Raw genomic sequence first — 20,308 nt, forward strand, 5'->3', positions numbered from 1 at the left:
ACCTTTCCATTCTACCTGTTTTATCTGTTCATTTGCTCACTCACTTTATCAATCATTAAAATAATTAATGGACCCTACACCGGCAAGCGGGGATTGCCAAGGTGAACACAACAAAGTGCCTTCCCTTGGGCAGCTCGAGGCCTAGAGACGGCATTTCTCTGCAGCATCAGAAGCTGGACTGACAGCTTCATTCAAAGAATGCCAACTTTGGAGGTCAAGAGAGAAAATCCAGACAGGTTTGTTGCAGGGAGCTCACAGCCAGAGGACTTTGCCTCTCAATTTTTGGAGCTGATGCTCGGCTTTTACTTGTTCTTATTTTTCTTGCAGCAAAATGGTGTCAATTCAGCTCGACAGCCTCCAATCTTAACCTCGAAGGAGAGGCATTCAGCTTCACAGCGCCCATCCATCCTCTGACACTGCATCTCTCTGTGTATTCCTCCGCGGGCTGAGTGAAGAAAGCAGGGCTTCAGTTACCCAGACATCGGTGACCGGAAAGCCACATGACGTCTCCCGGGCCAAATTCACAACTCCCCAGTACCCAGTCTCCTGCAGACACAGAGCGCACGCCTAGACATCAGGAAAAGCACAGGCCACCTGAGCAGTGGTGTGGGAGCGTGGACTCCCTGTACAACCGACACAGAGTCTTTACCTGGTATTCAATTCCCTCTACCACGCTCATTTCTAGGATATCAGCAGAGTATTTCTTCCTGGGAGGGAGGCAGTATACTTTCTAATTCTAATAAACAGTCCTTTCCAATATGTGATTTTTTTCACGTCTCCAAATTACTAGTCTCAGCTATATAACAAAGGTAAAGACGATGCTGTTGACACTGTAAGCAGGTCAATGGTAGCCCACACGCTTTGCTGTGTGGTTGTGGAGTTTCACAATTTTAGGTGCAAAGATTAAAGATTACAGAAGAAGGAAAGAGATCTCAATGTAAAGAGAAGTCTAAACCTCTTGGTAGAGCTTTTAGGGAAATTAACCAGATACTCTTCTGGGTAGGGCTAGTCCGGCTCAGTGTGGTCCCGTTGTTTTGTGTCTAAGCTCAAGAAAAGATTTCCAGTGACTGGCTTGTCCTGGGACCTTTTTAGAACACAGGGATGAGTCATGCACTTTTCTAAAACCTCAGCTTTCTTCTCAAAAGACAGATTGCCATCCTTACATCTATTAGGATTTCCCTCTTACCTGAGAAAATGTGAACAAGGAGAATGAGAGCAGCAGAAATTGAGAAAAAGATTCTCATGGCTCCAGACGCCGGTGGAGGGAGGGTACAGTTGCTAGAATCCAGCTCTTTTATCAAGGAAGTTGATTAAAACAAGCTCTACAGCTCTGAAAGGGCTGGAAGTCAACTTCAGTTTGTAGTGTTTATTAAGAAGAAACCATTGTTCATGCCCCAGTGAGTAATGCGTGGGCTGCGGGGTCGGGTATTAACTCAACGGTGTCTACGGGAGAGTAAGGCAGACAACTCGTTCTCCTGCCTGGGTGCCTCCATTCCATTTCTCCAAGATGTTACATACAACCTGGTCTCTTATAAGATTCACTCAGCAGTTATTAATGGGCGCCTGGTATAATTGCTTTCAAAAACTAGAGTATATGAACAAATTTTATCTGTCCAATGTGACTATAAGCTCCACAGAAGAGAACGACTCTCCTCCCAACCTTTTCCTTCCATTCATTCTTCGTGGCAGTGCTTTGCAGCAAAAGATATTCAAAATATATGGGTTCTTTGACTTATTAATTGATAGCTGTCTAGTTAGAGGAACTTGTGAAACTTAATATGGAAACAGTTATTAAATGCTCAAAGTTTTTACATTTGTAAGATATTATTATTAAGGATAATCATTATGATTAAATATGACCATATGTCATATGTTATGGGAATAACTTTCATTCAACAAATATGGGATGGAGAACTGTTTGTGTTTATTTATATGTTGCTGAGAAATTTGAATTTTTAAAAAATGTTTTGTTATGTTAGTCACCATACAGTACATCCTTAGTTTTTGATGTAGTGTTCCATGATTCATTATTTGCATATAACACACCCAGTGCTCCACGCAATACGTGCCCTCCTTACTACCCATCACCGGCCTATCCCAATCCCCCACCCCCGTCCCCTCTGAAGCCCTCAGTTTGTTTCCCAGAGTCCACGGTCTCTCATGGTTCATTCCCCCTTCTGTTTACCCCCCCTTCATTAGAAATTTGAATTGTATCCTAAAATCAAAAGGAAGATATTGAAGGATTTTAAGTGGGGTGGGGGGTATTTGAAAGATTAAAACTCAAACAAGGAGTTCCATTTTGAATAAAACAAAGTGAGCTCCTAACAGGTGGACCCTCCCACTGAAAACAAGTAAAAATTTGGAAGAAAAAAAATTACCTGAAGAACACGAAAATTGAAACAAATACAGGCGTATTTGAGAAAAAAGTCAGAACTTGGAAAAATGAAACAGCACGGAGTATGTTCTCTCTGCCTGCAGTGTGGCATGGGGAGGCTAACCCAAACAAACAAAAATCTCTCTCCTCTCTCTGCACTTAGAACACAAAGGCAGAGCCAGGGGAAACTGCAGCTGTTGAAAATGAAGACCCAGAGAAGGAGCTTAGGCTCCGTGTGTGAACTCCGCTCGTGACTTTTGCTAACCCTTGAGCCATGCGTGCACCTAGTTAAGGCAAAACAAAACCACAAACACCCCTGAGATTTGAGCCACTGTACGTTACAAACAAGGTAATAATGCCAATTGAGTTTAATAAAGTCACTATCTTGTTAAAACAAACACATCAGGGCGCCTGGGTGGCTCAGTTGGTTAAGCAACTGCCTTCGGCTCAGGTCATGATCTCAGGGTCCTGGGATCGAGCCCCGCATCGGGGTCCCTGCTCAGCGGGGAGCCTGCTTCTTCCTCTCCCTCTGCCCCTCCCCCCTGCTCGTTCTCTCTCTCTGGCTCTCTTGCTCTTTCAGAAATAAATTTTAAAAAATCTTAAAAAAAAACCTTAAAAAAAGATCAGCATTCTTCTGAGGATGTAGCAGTATTCAGATCCTCTTCAACACAACGTTTAATGTCCAGGACATCAATGATGTTGAAATGATCAGACAAGAACTTTAATATATCTATTTTAAGATGCTTCAATAGTAAAGAAAATATGCTTGCCATCAGTTTTAAACATGGGAAATCTCATTAGAGAACAGAAAATATAAAGATATTTTGATACTAAAAAACTAAAAAATACTAAAAAAATATTTTGATACTAAAAAATACTAAAAAAAGATATTTTGATACTAAAATACTAAAAAAAATTAACTGAATAGATTTGATAGCATAGAAAATATGACAGGATCAAGAATCACTGAATCCACAAAAATTATGGGATCTGTAGATCAGAGAGAAAAAAAGATTGAGAAACACAGGCCTTTGAGGGATAATATCAAAGATGGGTAATTGGAGGCTCAAAATGAGGAGAGAAACATAATGGGTTAAAAAGTAGTTCAAGGAAACAATGGCTGAAAACTCCCAAATTTGGTGAAAGACAAATTGACCAAACCAGGAAGCTTTGCAAATTGCAATGGACGTAAATACCATGCGTAGGCTCCTCAGGGTTAACCTTCTGAAACCCAGAAAAGGGAGAAAATCGTGAAAGCATCCAGAGAAGAGTGACGCTTTCTGTTCAGGGAAACAGCGAGTGAATTACCATTGGTTTCTGCTCAGAAACAAAAGAGGTCAGGTGACCGTGCATGCACCTTGCAGGGCCGAAGGAAAACAGGCACAGCACTGCTAGTCCCAAACTCCATCTGCAGGAAAAAGTACTTTAAAAAAGGGTAACTGGAGGGGATTATGCTAAGTGAAATAAGCCAAGCAGAGAAAGACGATTATCATATGGTTTCACTTATTTGTGCAACAGAAGGAATATCAGGGAGGACATTAGGAAAAGGAAGGGAAGAATGAAGGGGGGGGACAGAGGGGGAGACGAACCATGAGGAACTATGGACTCCAGGAAACAGACCGAGGGTTTTAGACGGGAAGGGTGGAGAATGGGTAGCCCGGTGATGGGTATTAAGGGGGGCATGTATTGCATGGAGCACTGGGTGTTATATGCAAGTAATGAATCATGGAACTTTACATCAAAAACTAGGGATGTACTGTATGGTGACTAACATAATTAAAAATTTTTAAAAAATTTTTTTAAAAAGAGAAGAAAAAAAAGGTAGAGATAATCAGATGAATTAAACAGGAAGACAAAACTATGTGTTATCTATAAAGGAAGCATCTCTCCAAACATTTTTTTTTCTTTTGAAGTAATTATAGACTCATAATATGTTGCAAAAATGGTACAGAGAGGTCTTGTGCACCCATTACCCAGCCTACACCAATGGGGACATTGCTCATAATTGTGAATTGTCAAAGCTAGGAAATAAATTGACAGAGTAAAATCAGACCACAAGTTATAAGGAAGGCGTTGTAAATAGAAAGAAACACAGAAAGTTTGAACGCAAATGAGTGAAAAACCTAAACTATGAAAATATCAAGCGTGAGGAGGCTGGAGTGGCAATATTCTTTTCAGATTTTAAAAAAAGAATATTATCAAATAGAAAGTGGGAGGCTGCGTAACATGTTTACACATTAACTGATTGAATTAAAGGGGGAAGCAGACAGTTCTACCCTCAGAGAAGATTTTGATATCACTCTTGTCAGCAAAGGGCAGAACTAAAAGTAGTAAACACATGTTTGACCTAAACAACCCTATCACCACGTTGACTGAATCGATATTTACAGAATACAACATAAAACAACTGCAAAATACACATACACACTTTTTTCAAGTACAGATGATACATTCATCCAAACAGAGCCCATGCTAGGTCATAAAACATTTATATTTTTGTTGATTATCAGTGTCTCCCTTCAGTGTGTCGGTTCTCACTTCATATATTTGTGGTTCTCGTTAGGTTTATACACACTTATCATCGTCATGTCTTCTTGAGGGGTTGACTTGTCTATCACTACGCAAGGTTCTCTCGTCTCTACCCCATGTTCCTCCATCCTTCTACTTTTGACCTCTTCATTTCTTTGAATCTAAAGTATGCTTCTCATACACAGCATATAGCTGGATCTTAAAAAAAAATAAACCACAAAAACCAAAAAAAAAAACCCCAAATACCCCCCAAAAACCCAACTCCATTCTTTTTTTTAAAAAATTATGTTCAATTAGCCAACATATACGACATCATTAGTTTTTGATGTAGTGTTCAACAGTTCATTTTGCTAGGCTCTAACCGGAATGTGTAAGCCGTTTGCATTTATGCCATAATTGATGAGGTAGGATTTACCTCTGTCATTTGCTATTTGTTTTCTTTTGTTTTCTTTTTTGTTTATTTTTTTAGAGAGAGAAATAGAGCTTGAGGAGTTGGGGGACAGACAGAGAAGGAGACAGAGAATCCCAAGCAAGCTCCACACCGAGCATGGAGCCCGACATGGAATCAGTCTCACGACCCTGAGATCAGGACCTGAGCAGAAATCAAGAGTCGGACGCGGAACTGACTGCGCCACCCAGGCACCCCCGCTATTTGTTTTCTTTCTTTCTTTCTTTTTTTTTTTTTAAGATTTTATTTATTTATGTGACAGAGTGACAGAGAGACAGCCAGTGAGAGAGGGAACACAGCAGGGGGAGTGGGAGAGGAAGAAGCAGGCTCATAGCGGAGGAGCCTGATGTGGGACTCGATCCCGGTACGCCGGGATCACGCCCTGAGCCGAAGGCAGACGCTTAACGACTGAGCTACTCAGGCGCCCCCGCTACTTGTTTTCTAAATGTTATTTCTCCGCGCGGCCCCCCACCCCCCGCCCGGCCATTCCTGCATTACTGTCTTCTTTTGTGTTAAATAGTTATTTCCCGAGGGACCATTTGAATTCCCTTGTCATTGATGGTGCTATGTATGTTTGAGTTATATTATAAATGACTTGGGGGTTTGCAATCAATTTTAGACAATCTAGTTTGGATTAATACTAACTCCATTCCAATGGTGAACAAAAACATTACTGTCTATAGCTTGGTTTTCTTCCCTTTCTTTTGTGCTGTTAGAAAGAAGTTGGAGTTTTGAAGTACCAGAGACACTCTCGCTGGCCTTGAAGGAGAGAGCTGCCGGTTCATGGAAATAAACGGGGCGGGGAACGCCAGGCAGCCTCTGCGTGCTCAGGACAGCCTCCCCGGCTGACAGCCTGCAAGAGGGCAGCCACCCACTGCAGGCCAACAACCCCAAGTGACAGACTTTTCCCGACAGCCCCAGGGGCGTTGCAAGGGGATCTCTTGCCTCAGATTAGATCAAAGTCCCAGCTGACCCCATGCTGCCAGTCCCGTGAAACCCTGAGAGGGGGTCCAGCTACACCATGCCCGGCCTTGTGACCCACAGAAGTGTGAGGGAGAATGTGTGGTGTTCTAAGCTGCTAACTTCTGTGGTACTTTGTGACACAGTGAAAGAAGCAAGTGCGAGAGCATTCCAAGGGAACACACTGACATGTTCTTTTGAGGCTCCTGTGTGGCCCACGGCATTGCACAGTTTCCTGAATGGTTGATGTTCTTTCTGGTCCATCTTAGGAATCTCCCTCCACCCCTCCACTCCCAGGGCTGTATCCTAAAACCTCTGACTACTGAGTCCCTTTGCGTTAGCAGGCCACAGTATTTGGGAATTTTCCCTGTAGGATGGCTTCAGCCCAGTGACCTTGTGTAGCATTCATTTGGTCCATGGGAGCCGCGCCCCTTTACCCTGCCTAGTATGGTACGTGCAGCCAGCCCACTGCTGACCTGTCTGTCCTGCCACTGTGGACAGCCCCGGCCAGAGCTCTTCGCCCGCTGACACTTTCAGGTGTGGCGTGTTGCGTTTTCCAAGTAGGCTCTTGAAATGAAGCCCATCTCCTAAGGACTGGTGTGAGAGTGTTATTTTCCTCACCCGTCCCTCTTTAGAGCCAGAGTGAGGTCCCAATCACAGCACACCAACCCATTTTCCAAAGAAATCTGTCCTCTGCCTTCTCTAGCTTTCTTTTATACCCTCAAGGCACAGGAACAAGGCTAAGTGTTTCAGAGCACATTTTGTGGTCAACTTCTTTGCGGTTCCTGCATCTTGGGTCTGGTACTTCAGTGGGGAATGTGGGAGAAAGTGATACTTAAGGTTTTGTCCTCTGCCATTTGGGAATTCAGCCCAAATTGATCAATCTTGCTCTGTGGCACTGCTGTTCCCTTTCAATTATCGTGAGGGAGTTCTGAAACAGAACCCCAAACCAAGAAGGGACAGTACACAGTTAGCATAGTAAGACCAGAGGCACAGTTTCAGAATGAATGGAGGTAAAGTCATGCTACGCAGGAGCATTATGTAGACTAGAGTGGAGACAATTCAGGGTAAAACCAGCTGCACGAGTGTCTCTTCTCCCTGACCATTTCCCTCTGAGCCACCCACCGTGTAGAAGACTTTCCCCTCAGAGAATCCAGCAGACTGGTACCAGAGATCTCCATGCGTTACTATGGAAATCAACAAACAGAAACTTATCTGAAGAAGCCATGGGCAGCCACTTGACCCCTGAAAGTGCTGATTTTAATACAAAATTAGTATGGGTTGAGACTTTATTATTTTATAGGGAAGACTGAGTGTCTCAGGAAGGAGAGAGGGTGAAAATGTCCTAGAAAGAAGCCAAGTGAAGAAGAGAAGAGAGAGCAAGAGAAAGAGAAAAGGGGTAATTGGTGAGTAGGAGAGCGTCTATGGGGTCCCGTACAAGGTAATGAGTGAGTGGATATCAGGGCACAGCCACTGGTGCACCTCTCTCTATGACTCTGAGACATGTGCATGAAACCTTCTAATGAAAGAGACATCAGTTAGAGTCCAGGGTGTTTTCGATTTGGGGAGTCAAAGAGTGCGGTGTTTGGAATGAGCAGGGAGTACCCGGTCTCACGGTTGATGTAAACCGTCAGCAGTACTCTCACTGTGGAGAGCAGAGGGGGAGCGCCCACCCGCAGATGACCAGTCACCTGAAGATTCTCGCATTAACCCACTACCCACTTCGCTGAGCTAATTCCTGTGAAAATGAGGGAAACCCTCTCGGGTTGGCAAAGGTGATGACTCAGGTCTCTTGGAGGACAATCGATCAAATGTAAATCGATCTGACAGAAGATCCAACCGAAAAGCCCAATCAGTCAGGCTCCAGGCATGAAAGTGGCTCCCACACCAGGGAGTTTGATAGAGATGATTTAACATGGGGAGGAAGTGATGAAGTGTTGGAAACGCTGAACATGCAAAAGGGAGCAGCGAGGGAGGCAGTCCCAGGGTTAGCCCTAGCTGGAAGCCCCCACTGCCCTGTGGCTGGGGGAAGTGCAGGAGGCTGTGGGGTGAGCCCAGGAGATAGGACCGGCTGGCAGGAGCTGCGCCTGCAGCAGCAGGACGGAGGAGAAGGCAGGACACAGAAACAGGGGCTTTGCTATCGAGATGGAACCACGGCTGGAGTGGAGGGTGGGGGAGAGAAACCCAGGGCTCTCCCTACTTCCCATCTACCCTGCTCCCACCAGGCACTCACATCAACGGAGGCCAGCTGGAAGCCAGGAGGCGTGGAGAGCGTGGTTTGCAGAGAGTAGTGCTGGTTACACAGAGCAGAGCCGTGCAAGGACAGGGAATGTATCTGAGTGCAAAACGACGAACGATACGATGGTAGCTCAAGTGTGAAGCAAAACACTGTCAACCTCCCATGTGAAAACCGAGTGATCAAATTTGAGGAGCTGCTCATAGGATGAACACTTTGGACCTTTACTGTGCGCGGCTACAAATTTTATTTCCTCAGGCAAAAGTTACATAGCCAATCATTCATGCAGAGTCCATGCTGAGCATTTTTTTTTAAGATTTTATTTATTTATTTGACAGAGAGAGAGACAGCCAGCGAGAGAGGGAACACAAGCAGGGGGAGTGGGAGAGGAAGAAGCAGGCTCATAGTGGCGGAGCCTGATGTGGGGCTCGATCCCAGAACGCCGGGATCATGCCCTGAGCCGAAGGCAGACGCTCAACCGCTGTGCCACCCAGGCGCCCCCATGCTGAGCATTTTAAATTAATCTCTGACATTTTCATTTACTGGTACGAAGAGAAGTGCAAGGTTAGTACCATGGACATTAATTGAGTAGGCGCGAGTTGTGTAAAAAATACACCGTAAGTACTAGAATCAACGACTGACAGTGTGTTGATATACCAAGAAGTGATACAGATAATTTCCTGTATGCTATAAAATTATAATTCCCTTAACACAAATGCGGATACCATTTCCCTGTATCTGTTCAGTTAAAATTATTACACATAGATACACAGAACATGACAGGGGTGAACACATCCCTTTTCCGGGCTCCAGGCTATGACCTTGTAGAAATGAAAGCTTCTCGGAGTCTCAATTTCTTCTCCATATGAGGAAAACATGGGGGAAAGATTTGAAAACTATAAGGGACTCTACAAATAGTAGTAGTAGTATCTGAGTAGGCTATTAGCTACCCACTCAGATCTTGATTTTTTAAAGGATTATCTTTAAACGTAAGCCCAGAAACAAAACAAAGGGAGAGAGACATTAGAATGATTCTGAGACTCACTCACAGTGCGACTTGGGTAAGGCACACAACTTCTCTTGTCCTCCCTTGACTATCAAGTCCCCCTTGGAAAGCCAGGAGAGGGCCCGCTTCAGCTGATCTTCCGTCGGCAACAGAAAAAGTTCATCTTGCAGTTTCCAACAACCTTCTCCTCCTCGGTGCACATCCTCCTGCATTTACCCCGGCTGAGCCTGCAGGGTTCACAGGCAGCAAACTCACCTAGGTCGACAAACAGCAGCTGATACATCTCTCCAGGGACTCCCTGGAAGTGGGAGAAGGTCAAAAGCCACCAAAAAAAAAAAAAAAAAAAAAGGGAGAGGGTTTGTATGACCCTAAAGAACCAGCCCCAATTTCTCAAAGAGCTCTGCTTTCTTCAGGATGGAGTTGGGGAAGAGTTAATGTTGAAGCAAGAGGTAGGCACCTTCCCTGTTCTCCATGCCGTGCACGCGTCAAAAATAAGCAAGCGCGTTCGGACAAAGTGTGATGTATACTGTACAGCCATAAAAATACACGCCTGATCCTTCTGTAAAGGTTACAGGATGAAGGTGGGGAGGCCACCTCGTGGTTTGAAAGGGTCCTTGAAGGCAGAGGTCAAGTTAGGTTCAGTTCTGGTTTGGGCCTGGTAATGGTGAACTGCCTGACCTCAGCTTTCTCATTGGCCATATGGACATTCTAGAAATACTTGTCTACGCTGTAGAGTGGTCAAATGGAGTAAGTTATGTGAGAATATTTTGCCAAACACTATGTCCTCCATTAGTTATTTTTGTTGTTACTTTAAGCAGAAGATTTTTTATATGACCACAAAAATTTTTTCAGGGTAACTTTCATGGACCAGGTAGATAGGGCCTTTGTCAGCCAAGAATCTGTTATCAGCTGGTCTGGTTCTCCAAGGGCAACACTTATGTTGTAACCCCTTACTCTCTTTCTAATTTACCATGCTCTTCTCAGGAACCTCAGAACTACATGGAAGCTTACAGGTTGGTCTCTCTACTGCAACCATTCATCGGGCTCCCTGACAGCCCGTTTGCTCGTCCCCAGTAGCTATTTCAGTCTTCATGCTCCCTGTCCCAGCACCTGCTCTTCCCTCACATCATTGCTCAGTAACGAGCCCAGAGGTGGTCCATTCCTGGGCTGCATTCCACCCCCTTGATGCTGGATCTCCTGAACACTAATCCAGAGACTCTTTATGCTCATGCTAACTGCTGCTTGCATTGTGCTGGAGCTGGCTGTGGGCATCGGGACGGCTGTAGCTGTCCAGTTACTTCTGTGAAGGCCACCATCAGAGTCCGCCTTTGCTCTGGTAAGCCCAGGTCCGCGTCACCCGCCGCTTCTGCTTGATATTATACACTCATCACACGTTGTGTTAAGAATTCAGACGGGCTCTGAAACAAAGTCCCTGATGACTTTTATTCCAACCTGCTTTAACGAGAGGTGAGGACAGACACAAGCTAACGTTCTACTGAAGATGCCCTTCCACCAGCAGCAGGTCACACCAAAGCTCCCTGATAACGTTTATAAATAAAGAACCAGTGTCTTGCTTCCCCGCTATGACGGTCTAGCTCTACAGAAAAAGTCAATGACTCTGAAGCATCTCCGCTCAATCGCTTTGCCTCAAGCTTCTCAACTCCTTGTTCCCTTCTAGCTCCTGATTTTATTGTTTTCTCCTCCTGAGTTCCCATCTTCTTCCTTACCTGGGAACTTCTGCATCAGCTTCCACCTTGTTTTCCCAGCTCATGTGAGTTCAACCTGTCTTCACCTGGAGTTGATGCCGCAGCCTGTCTTACCTCCCGAACCTTGCCTTACCGAGGCAGGGAAGAATCAGCGTTTGCAATCTTGGAACCAGATAGGAGATAGAATTATGTTGTATTTCTAACCTGACCTACTCTTCGGCATGCCAGGGATTGTCTCTAGATGCCCATTCGCTGCTGAATTAGAACACGTGTTCTCCCACCCATCACCCTGGTGACCTTCTCTGGATGCAGGGCTTCTGTGCGATGGGCAGAATGAGTATTTGCGAATGCGTCTGCTCTTTTCAGGCCGTGGATGGCCTGATTGTCCAGTGCTACAGTTTTGTGGAGGAGTTTGTATGCCACCTCTGCGTAAGGGTATTTCTGGGCACTGTTCCACCTGATTGAGAATCACAGAATTAGACCTTTGTGACTCTGGCACCCTGAGTTGGAAGCCTAGCTTACCACTTGTCATGTGTCACCTGGGCAGAATGAATGACCGTCGCGTCTGTGTCTCAGCTTCCTCATCCTCTATAAGGTGGTGATTACGATAGTACCCACATCGTAGGGGTGGATGTTTGAAGATTAAATGACATGATCCCCATGAACTTCGTAGACTGCCCGGCACCTAGTCAGCCCTCAGTGACTAGTAGCCACCTGAATTTTTTTTCTCACTCCAAAATTCTGTCTAAACACTTTCAAATTCTGTTTGCAATTACCCAGGGGTATTTCTTTCAGTTCCGTTTATAATATGCTTTCTTCTGTAGATAAGTGCACAAATAGAGATTGGGGGCTCTTTGCTGTGCAGAGCTCTTGTCATGGTGATGAGATTTCACCATATTTGGTCCTTCTTAGATTAGTAGCATGGATTGGGACACATTTTGCTGGGCTTGGGAGCAGAGCCTGTGAGAGACGGATGAGCGTGTTCTCAGAGCAGTCAGTGCTCATTGGCTGGTACAGGCGTGATCCCCTAATCTTGCTTAGTTAGCACCATGAGCTAATGAGACGAGCCACCAGGTCCAAATCGCTATGGCCAAAATTCCATTGCAGTCACAGTCAAGCTCTGTGAGATGGCTAACCCAGTTATGATGCTGGCTACAAAAGGAAGTGAAGACAGATGAAGAAGTCTGGGATTTCAAGCAACTAACTCTGTTCTCACTATCATTTCCATCACTCCTAGTCTCCAAAAGTCAGAGGGAGCTGACAGGTCAGAGGTCCTAAAAGTAGACATTATACACGAGGGATTCAACTTACCTCCGGGAAGTGGCTCAGAATACTCGAGTCCTGCCTGGCACCCTAAATTCAGAACAACACATTTTGGATATTAAAATCAGTGCAGGAAATAATGATGTATAAAACAGTACTCCCAGCTCCCCACATCTGCTGTCAAAGGACAGCAGGTCACAGAGCTGTATCTTTATGCTATTTCTGAGGGCCAACACTCCCAGTAACCAGTAAGAAGTTTTAAAAATGGGGGGTGGGGTGGTTAGCAGTTTGCTTAGAAAATTCCACTGCAGATTCAAGAAAATCCCACGAGCAGCTCAGTGGCGGGCTGACTATTACTCTTAATTTTACAATGGTCCACAGAAGAGCCATCAGGCTTTATGATCTGCCCCCTTCACAATACCATCCTTTTCCAATTACCTGATAGAAATTGAGCCAAAATGAAGAAAAAGGCAAGGATAAAATAAGACATCTTTCTGCTTAGGGTCATCTCTGAGGGAAGCCTCTTCAGAGTAGAGGTTTGGGACCTCTCTGAAAGGACAGGAGGCTCACTTATATTTGCAAGTAATGGGGAACGCTCTTGGCCAGTGAAGTGAATCAATAAAGAAAACACATTTATATGCTCCATTTCCCAGGATCAAGGACTGATAATGATGGACAATAACCCTTGGCCTCCACAAAGCCTTGTATTCTGGGAGCTCTGGCCAGGGCAGTGCAAGGAACACGAGGCCAAGAGCTGGAAAAGCAGAAGCCACCCCGATCCTCCCGATCCAGCAAGTAGGAGCCTGCTACTCCCTTTCTTTCTCAGAATTTACTCTTCTCTTCCATTGACTAAAGAGCAACTGCAGTTACTGAGAGTCAACACAGTATTGCCAGCCTCTCAGCCTTGGTGTCAGGCTCTAGTGATGACGATGGGGACGTGCTTGGAACACAGGGACGGCTTGGAAGGAGGCCTGGTGCCTTCTAAGAAGAGCCCAAGAACCAGGTGCTGTTCCTTCCCGGGCTCTCATTTGCACTACTCGTCAATATCCCCAGGAGCAAGGGGGGAGGGCGGGGGCGGGAGCTGTCATTTCCCCAAGTGAGCTCTGAATCCCCAAGCATGTAACGAGGTCACCTAGGAGCCCGAAGGCATAATTACTACATCCTTTTCATTCTTCAAGAACATGGGGAACAGAATTAACACTCCATCACTGCACCTCGAAATAAGTCCCATCCTATTGCCCGTGCTTATGCAGGGCTCCGTTCTTCACTTTGGGAAGGCAAAGTAGGAGCACTTAACCAGGCAGACTGAGTCAGATCAGTATAGCAAGTATGTGACCTTGGGCAGGTTGCTTCCTTGGTTGAACCTGCTTCTAAATCTTAAAGTGGGAGTGTAATAAAGGTACGTACTTCATAGGATATTTACAAGGACTCACTGAAATGAGTATCAAGTGGCCATCAGACCCCACGCTTGGACTGAGTGTAGACGTACCTAGCGATGGGATGGGGGTGTCTCAGGTATAACAGAGCCATGGTGTAGGCGGGCAACTTGGCAGGGACAGGCCTCTCCCAAACCCTCAATTCAATGCTCATTGCCTCCCAGCACAGATGTTGACATATCCTTGAAGAGCCGCCTGGTCACCCTGGGTGGGAGTGGCAGGTTCACGGAGGAAACACACCTGGCTTGACTCTCCCCGCAGCCAGGCATGGCAGTCCCACAGCTGCTGGCAGGAGGGGTCAACCCAGCAGCCGCTGGACGTCACACAGATGTGCAGTGGCAATGTGGGGATCCCGGGCACCTGTGAGGGTCTGCAAGTGTCCGGCAAGTATCCTTGTGCCTGAGGAATTGTGACATTAAATAGCAAAGAAAAATTTCTATGACAGATAGAGGAAATGGGTGCCTTTAATGGCCCCTTATTCCTGCGTCTTGAACATGGACGCTTGCATTTTTATTATGCACTCGGGCCAGCACATTATGTAGCTGGCCCTGACCTGCAGTGAACTTCTTTTTTTTTTTTTTTTAAGATTTTATTTATTTATTTGACAGAGATAGAGACAGCCAGCGAGAAAGGGAACACAAGCAGGGGGAGTGGGAGAGGAAGAAGCAGGCTCATAGCAGAGGAGCCTGATGTGGGACTCGATCCCAGAACGCCAGGATCACGCCCTGAGCTGAAGGCAGACGGTTAACCGCTGTGCCACCCAGGCGCCCCCTGCAGTGAACTTCTAGCCTTAGAAAAGTAAGATGACTCTTGCAGCTCTCAAATTAAAGGGTTGGTCCTTGTCAAGGGGATTGCAAGACCTTCTTGATACATCAATGGGCCAAAAATGCCCCTGTGTAGTGGTCCCTGTGGTGCTCAGTTCTGCAGCTCAAAGCCCCTTGCTCCAAACTTGAATTCTTCCATACCTGAGCGCTTCGGGTATGGTGCAAATAAGCATTTGTTTAGCCATTTAGAGCCCCCCTGCTTTGCGTGCCACCCACAAGTGCCCCTAACATCTGCTAACATAGACAAAGCAAAGCCCCAATTGCCACCGCCCTCCTAAGGGCTGTGATCCCAAGACTCCCCAACTTGCTGCTGAGAGGTATCATCTAGATGCGTGAGCCCTTCTCTGGTGCCCTTCTCCCCCGGGAGTTCCCTTCCCTTTTAGGGTGGATGCCTCCTGCTACTGTCTCTGGTGGGGCCTTCCCCCCATGCAACCCTGTCCAGGTGCCACCCGATGACACATCTCTTCCTTGAGCAGCCCCCAAACCCTAGAACCCCACTCCAGCCCTTAGAATTCACCCACTCAGAGGTATCTGTTCTCTCCACAGTGAGGTGTGAACGGGGCGGCTCTTAGCCGTTGCGGTGCGCCACGTCCCTTAGGAGAGAGGAGACAAGATGACACATGCCATGTCTGAATATCTGTGTCCCCTCAACATTCCTGTGGAAACCTAATCCCCACACTGATGGTGTTTGGAGGTGAGCCTTTGGAATGTGATTAGGTTAAGAGCCCTCATGAATGGGACTATTGCCCTTATGAGAGCTCTCTGTCCCCATCCTCCAAGGGAGGACTCAGCGAGACGTCAGCCATCTGCAGCCCAGAAGAGGGTCCTCAGCAGCACCCGGCCATGCTGGTGCCCAGTCTCGAATCTCCGGTCTCCAGAGCTGCGAGAAGTGATTATTTGTGGTTCATGAGCCACCACGTCTGGGGTGTTTCATGACAGCAGCTCAAAGGGACTGAGACATCATCTGAGTCTAGGTGAGAAGCCATGTGAAATCCTACCACCTTAGTAACGTCCGTTTGTGTCAAAGGGTCCAACTACGATTGCCCTAAGTTTGCAACCTTCACTTCCTGAAGAATCAGAACGGCCTTAAGAAACAGAGATAAATGACATAATGAGGTAATAAGACCAATGAGAGTGCGTGTCACTGAAAATGTTTGGAAGTTTGTCTTTTCTTATGGATTTAAATCATTTTAATTGAGGAAGGGAAGGGATAAAGAAAAGTTAAAAATGTGTCCCTTTTCTCAGAGTGATTTATGTATTCAATCATTTATTGATATCAGTATAGCACGAGGAAGTAAATGGATGGTCTTGTCCAGATCACACACAAAAACCATGTTTTCAACAACACAGCAAGCATCTGTTGCTTTTCAGGAGTTTATGATTATTTTAACAAATGTCCTAAAATATCTCAACTTTTAATAACAATAATAATAGGGGGGTGATGACATTAGGGCTCATCTCCTTAATGTTGCGTTAAAGAGAGATATTTCACAAGAAGGAAGAATTAAAGTGGGTAATTCAGGTCTTTCTCTCTACCCACTTAGCTGATTAACTCCAGATTAGGAAAAAGAGGTAATTAAATTAGTGGGAGCCTCTGACATTCAGAGTATATGGATATCTGATATATATGTATATAGTCTTTTTTAAAATAATAATATTTTTTATTATATTATGTTAGTCACCATACAGTACATCCCTAGTGTTTGATGCAATGTTCCATGATTCATTAGTTGCGTATAACACCCAGTGCACCATGCAATACGTGCCCTCCTTACTACCCATCACCGGTCTATCCCATTCCCCCACCCCCCTCCCCTCTGAAGCCCTCAGTTTGTTTCCCAGAGTCCATAGTCTCTCGTGGTTCATTCCCCCTTCTCAAATATCCCATAAGCTCACAACTATCCAAGGAGCTATTTAAGGATTAAATAAGATAATATATGTAGCACTTAAAGTGTGTAGCACTTTTTTTTAAAAAAAGATATATACTTATCTGAAAGAGAGAGAGATATGGGGGTGGAGGGCAGAGGGAGAGGAGAGAAAGAGAATCAAGCAAACTCCCCACCGAGCGCAAAGCCCAATGTGGGGCTTGACCCCAGGACCCTGAGATCATGCCCTAAGCTGAAATCAAGAGCCAGACACTCAACCAACTGAGCCACCCAGATGTCCCCTGTAGCACTTTTTAAAAAATAAATAATAACACATAAGCTTCAGTCGAGCAACTTGCTAAGGGTACACAGCTCATAAATACTGGAGCTGGAATTCCGACCCACTGACTCCATTATGATATTATATAATTACTCTCATTTTACATAGGAGTGAACAGAAGCTATTAAGGAACATAGCCATGATTAGAAATCCAAACTGCCAGGTTCCAGATCTTTTGTTCCCACTGGTGCTTCAATCTACCCCTGGTCATCAGTGCACCCTCTACTCTATGTCCCCTTCTTCCCCACTGTCCTTGGGAACGTTCCAGAATCAGAAAAACAATGAGCTGCAGACTGCCACCCACTGAGATGTGTGGGCTCTACTCGGCAGAGCATGGACAGGCCTTCATTTCTGACATGCCTCGCTGATCAAGATGGTCTTTGGTTTAGAGAAATGTATAAATGTGGGTGTTTACTGCTCTTTTATCATGGACGCTGTGCTGATCTTTCAAGACCCTGCAAGTCATGAGGACGTTCCTCTTTCTCTTTGCTGTTTTCTTCCTTCTGGCCCCAGGTAAAATCAGCATCTTTGCAGGGAAGCTTATAGAGGTGGTGGCTAAGAGACAGGGTCTGCTTCAGTGAGCACCTGGGTGCACTCAGCCCGGTGACCCTGCAGGGGAACGTTTGATCCAGGAGCTAACTATCCCCTAATGCCTTTTCTGTAAATCCCTTGCATTCTTCATTACTGTCTAGCATGGGGTATCATGGGGTTGAAGAAAGAAAGATATTCCAGGAAAGATGCCCTGTGGTCCCCATTTCCATGCTCCCTAACAAAAACAAAAATTGGGGGAAAAAATATAAAAACAAGCATAGGCATCAGTGGATCTTTAAAAAAAAAACCATTGTGATAGAGATGGGAGAGATAAGGAAAAGAGCCAGAGAAAGGAGTGCTGGACAAGGAAAGGGATGGAGGTCAACACTGTGCTCGTGCCGGTCATGGCCCAGGTCAAACAGTACCCTGAAATCGTCACTTCTTTGCCACACTCCATGAAGCTGGGTCCTGTGACAAACACTTCACACCATAAAATGCAAGTTCTCCAATGCCAGGGCCTTTAAAGAAACTCTGTCCTACTTTTTTTTGTTTAAGTAGGCTCCGCCCCCAGCGTGGAGCCCATTGCGGGGCTTGAACTCATGAGATCAAGACCTGAGCTGAGATCAAGAGTGGGTTACTTAACTGACTCAACCACCCAGGCACCCCAGCTGTGTCCTGCTTCTAATTTAGTGATGTTCGGAGCAACCCTTTCGGCTTGGAAGGGCTGTTTTACAAGACCCAAGCCTCAGCTGGGCGAGGTAGCCTCTCAAAGTCATAGAGTTAAGTAGGAATGAAGCCAGGACCTGGGAGTCCATATCAGGACTCTCGTCACACTCTCCTGCTCCTGGGAGCCGCCAATGGCTCCAGTCAGATCCTCCTCAAAATTAAAGCCCAAGACTAGACTCATCCCAGTTTCCAGAGAGCTGAAGAAAGGGCTTTTCAGGACCTCCACTGAGCTCAAATCGGTGCCAGATGCTATAGAGGTCTCCCCTTAGGAGGCTCAGAATTCTCACACCAGCTGTCGTGTGGCTGCTCTCTTTTGCAATAAGCCTGTGTGAGTAGATTCTGTGCCAAGTATCAGGGATCCAGGACCTACCGCAAGCTGTTCACTCACTGGCCTCGAGGTACACACTGGGACTGATGAAGGCCCTCTTCCGACCAGTAAGACTTACATAATTAGTCAACACAATATGCAAACATGTAACATAAAATTATCTAATAAAAGTAACTGGAGCTGACCTATTAATGTGCCATATGCATACAGACTCAGAGTTTCATTAACCCCTAGATGGGTGCATGTGACGATCCTTTTGAAGCCTCGTGCACACAGATGCTCTCTCCCTTTGCGGACGCATTCTGTTTCTGCACCATAGCTATCAATCGGATGTAATACAAGAGCTCTTGTCAAGAGTGAGGTCCAGCACCTCCAGCCTGGGATGACTCACAACACTAGGAGGGCGGCTAGAGTCCTCGGCGGTGGGAGCCACGGTTCACTGAGGTTTGCAACGTTGGAGTGTGTGTACTTAGGAACTTAAATGCTGATGCTAGAAATGATTAGGCCCATCCTGGTCCCAATCCACCTGGTTTTAGTTTTACATACACGTGAATTAGCCACCTTTCTGGGTTGACCTCAATTTCAATTTGCGTACATGCGACACTGTCCTTACATGTCTCCGGATTAGGTAAAACTCTGAAATGTTGATTCTGATATGTGTGTCTGTCCTTAACTTGAAGCCGGCTGCTCTTTCGATTGCTACTGATAAAGTACCAAGGCCAGAGCCGGTATTCAGTGCAGAACAGACAAGAAGAGTCTTGGAGAGCCACTCCCAGCATCTGCCCTGACCTGCTCTTGAACACATTTGATGAAATGTGGAAAAGAAATTTGAGCCTTTCTAAACAATCTTTTTCCTTCCACCCACAACAGTAAATGTTTCCCTTTCTATATATTTATCCTTGTTTACTCAGTCTCGGACCACCTCCCCGGCCTCAGACCTGCCCTGCTCTTACCAAGGAGCATTTGGCAGTGAGTTGGGGAGTTACCCACCCTGGAGGGGTTTACAGGAACAAGGCGATCATGACCCCAATAGATTCTAATAAAAGAACAATAGCTTCTGCTTCTCAAAGTCCCTACACAGCCTAACCCCAAATGCTGGAAGACAAATCTGTTCCTCCTAGTCCTTAACCCACCTATGACAAAAAGACAGAAAATTCAAAGAGAAAATAGCTCCCTACCCATCTCAAATACCATCAAGGTGAGACACTATGGCAGCTTGTAAAGAAATCTTTACTAACTAGTTATGCGACCGTACCTGGTAACTGGACATATCTGAGAAGAGAATTAATCCAGGCGGCTCCTTCCCTTGTATAGCCAGGAATGCATTTTTTGATGAGAAATGCTTCAAGCTTAACGGAAGATGCATGAATTCTTGTCGGAAAAATGAAGATCTTGTTGCTCTCTGCCAGAAGTCTCTGAAATGCTGCCTGACCCTCCAGCCATGTTGGAAGAGTAAAGATGATTAAATCTGAAGACTCTGGCTTCCCAGAATGACATAAATGACCAGATAGTTTTGTCTTCTCTTTACTCTGGCCTCTTCAGTGAGAAGACACTTCAATAAAAATAAATGACTGTCTTTTATCAATTTGTCGAGTGCTTCACTTAGAATAGGGAAATGTGAATAGCTAATCTTGATGGTCCCTGCCTACTGGCTGCTTCTTCTGTAATTTTTTGGTAAGGGTATTTTCCCAAAATCATCTGATATTTCTTTTTAAAGGGGACTGGTAAAGACTGTA

At 45.6% G+C, this 20,308-nt stretch overlaps 2 protein-coding genes across 2 annotated transcripts; one reads left to right on the forward strand and one right to left on the reverse strand.

Annotated features, from left to right (window-relative positions):
• Positions 1–9,680: 9,680 nt before the first annotated feature.
• Positions 9,681–13,030, reverse strand: DEFB105A (defensin beta 105A). The gene is made up of 3 exons (XM_026508280.2): positions 12,961–13,030; positions 12,571–12,612; positions 9,681–9,808 (listed from the first exon to the last, which is right to left on the reverse strand). Exons 1-3 carry the CDS (start codon positions 13,028–13,030, stop codon positions 9,681–9,683), a joined length of 240 nt encoding a protein of 79 aa, XP_026364065.1.
• A 4,421-nt stretch (positions 13,031–17,451) lies between these two features.
• On the forward strand, positions 17,452–20,038 carry DEFB106A (defensin beta 106A). Its single transcript, XM_026508281.2, has 2 exons — positions 17,452–17,500; positions 19,887–20,038. Exons 1-2 carry the CDS (start codon positions 17,452–17,454, stop codon positions 20,036–20,038), a joined length of 201 nt encoding a protein of 66 aa, XP_026364066.1.
• Positions 20,039–20,308: the final 270 nt, after the last annotated feature.

Source organism: Ursus arctos, unplaced genomic scaffold, assembly GCF_023065955.2.
Source record: "Ursus arctos isolate Adak ecotype North America unplaced genomic scaffold, UrsArc2.0 scaffold_27, whole genome shotgun sequence".
NCBI classification, from domain to species: Eukaryota; Metazoa; Chordata; class Mammalia; order Carnivora; family Ursidae; genus Ursus; species Ursus arctos.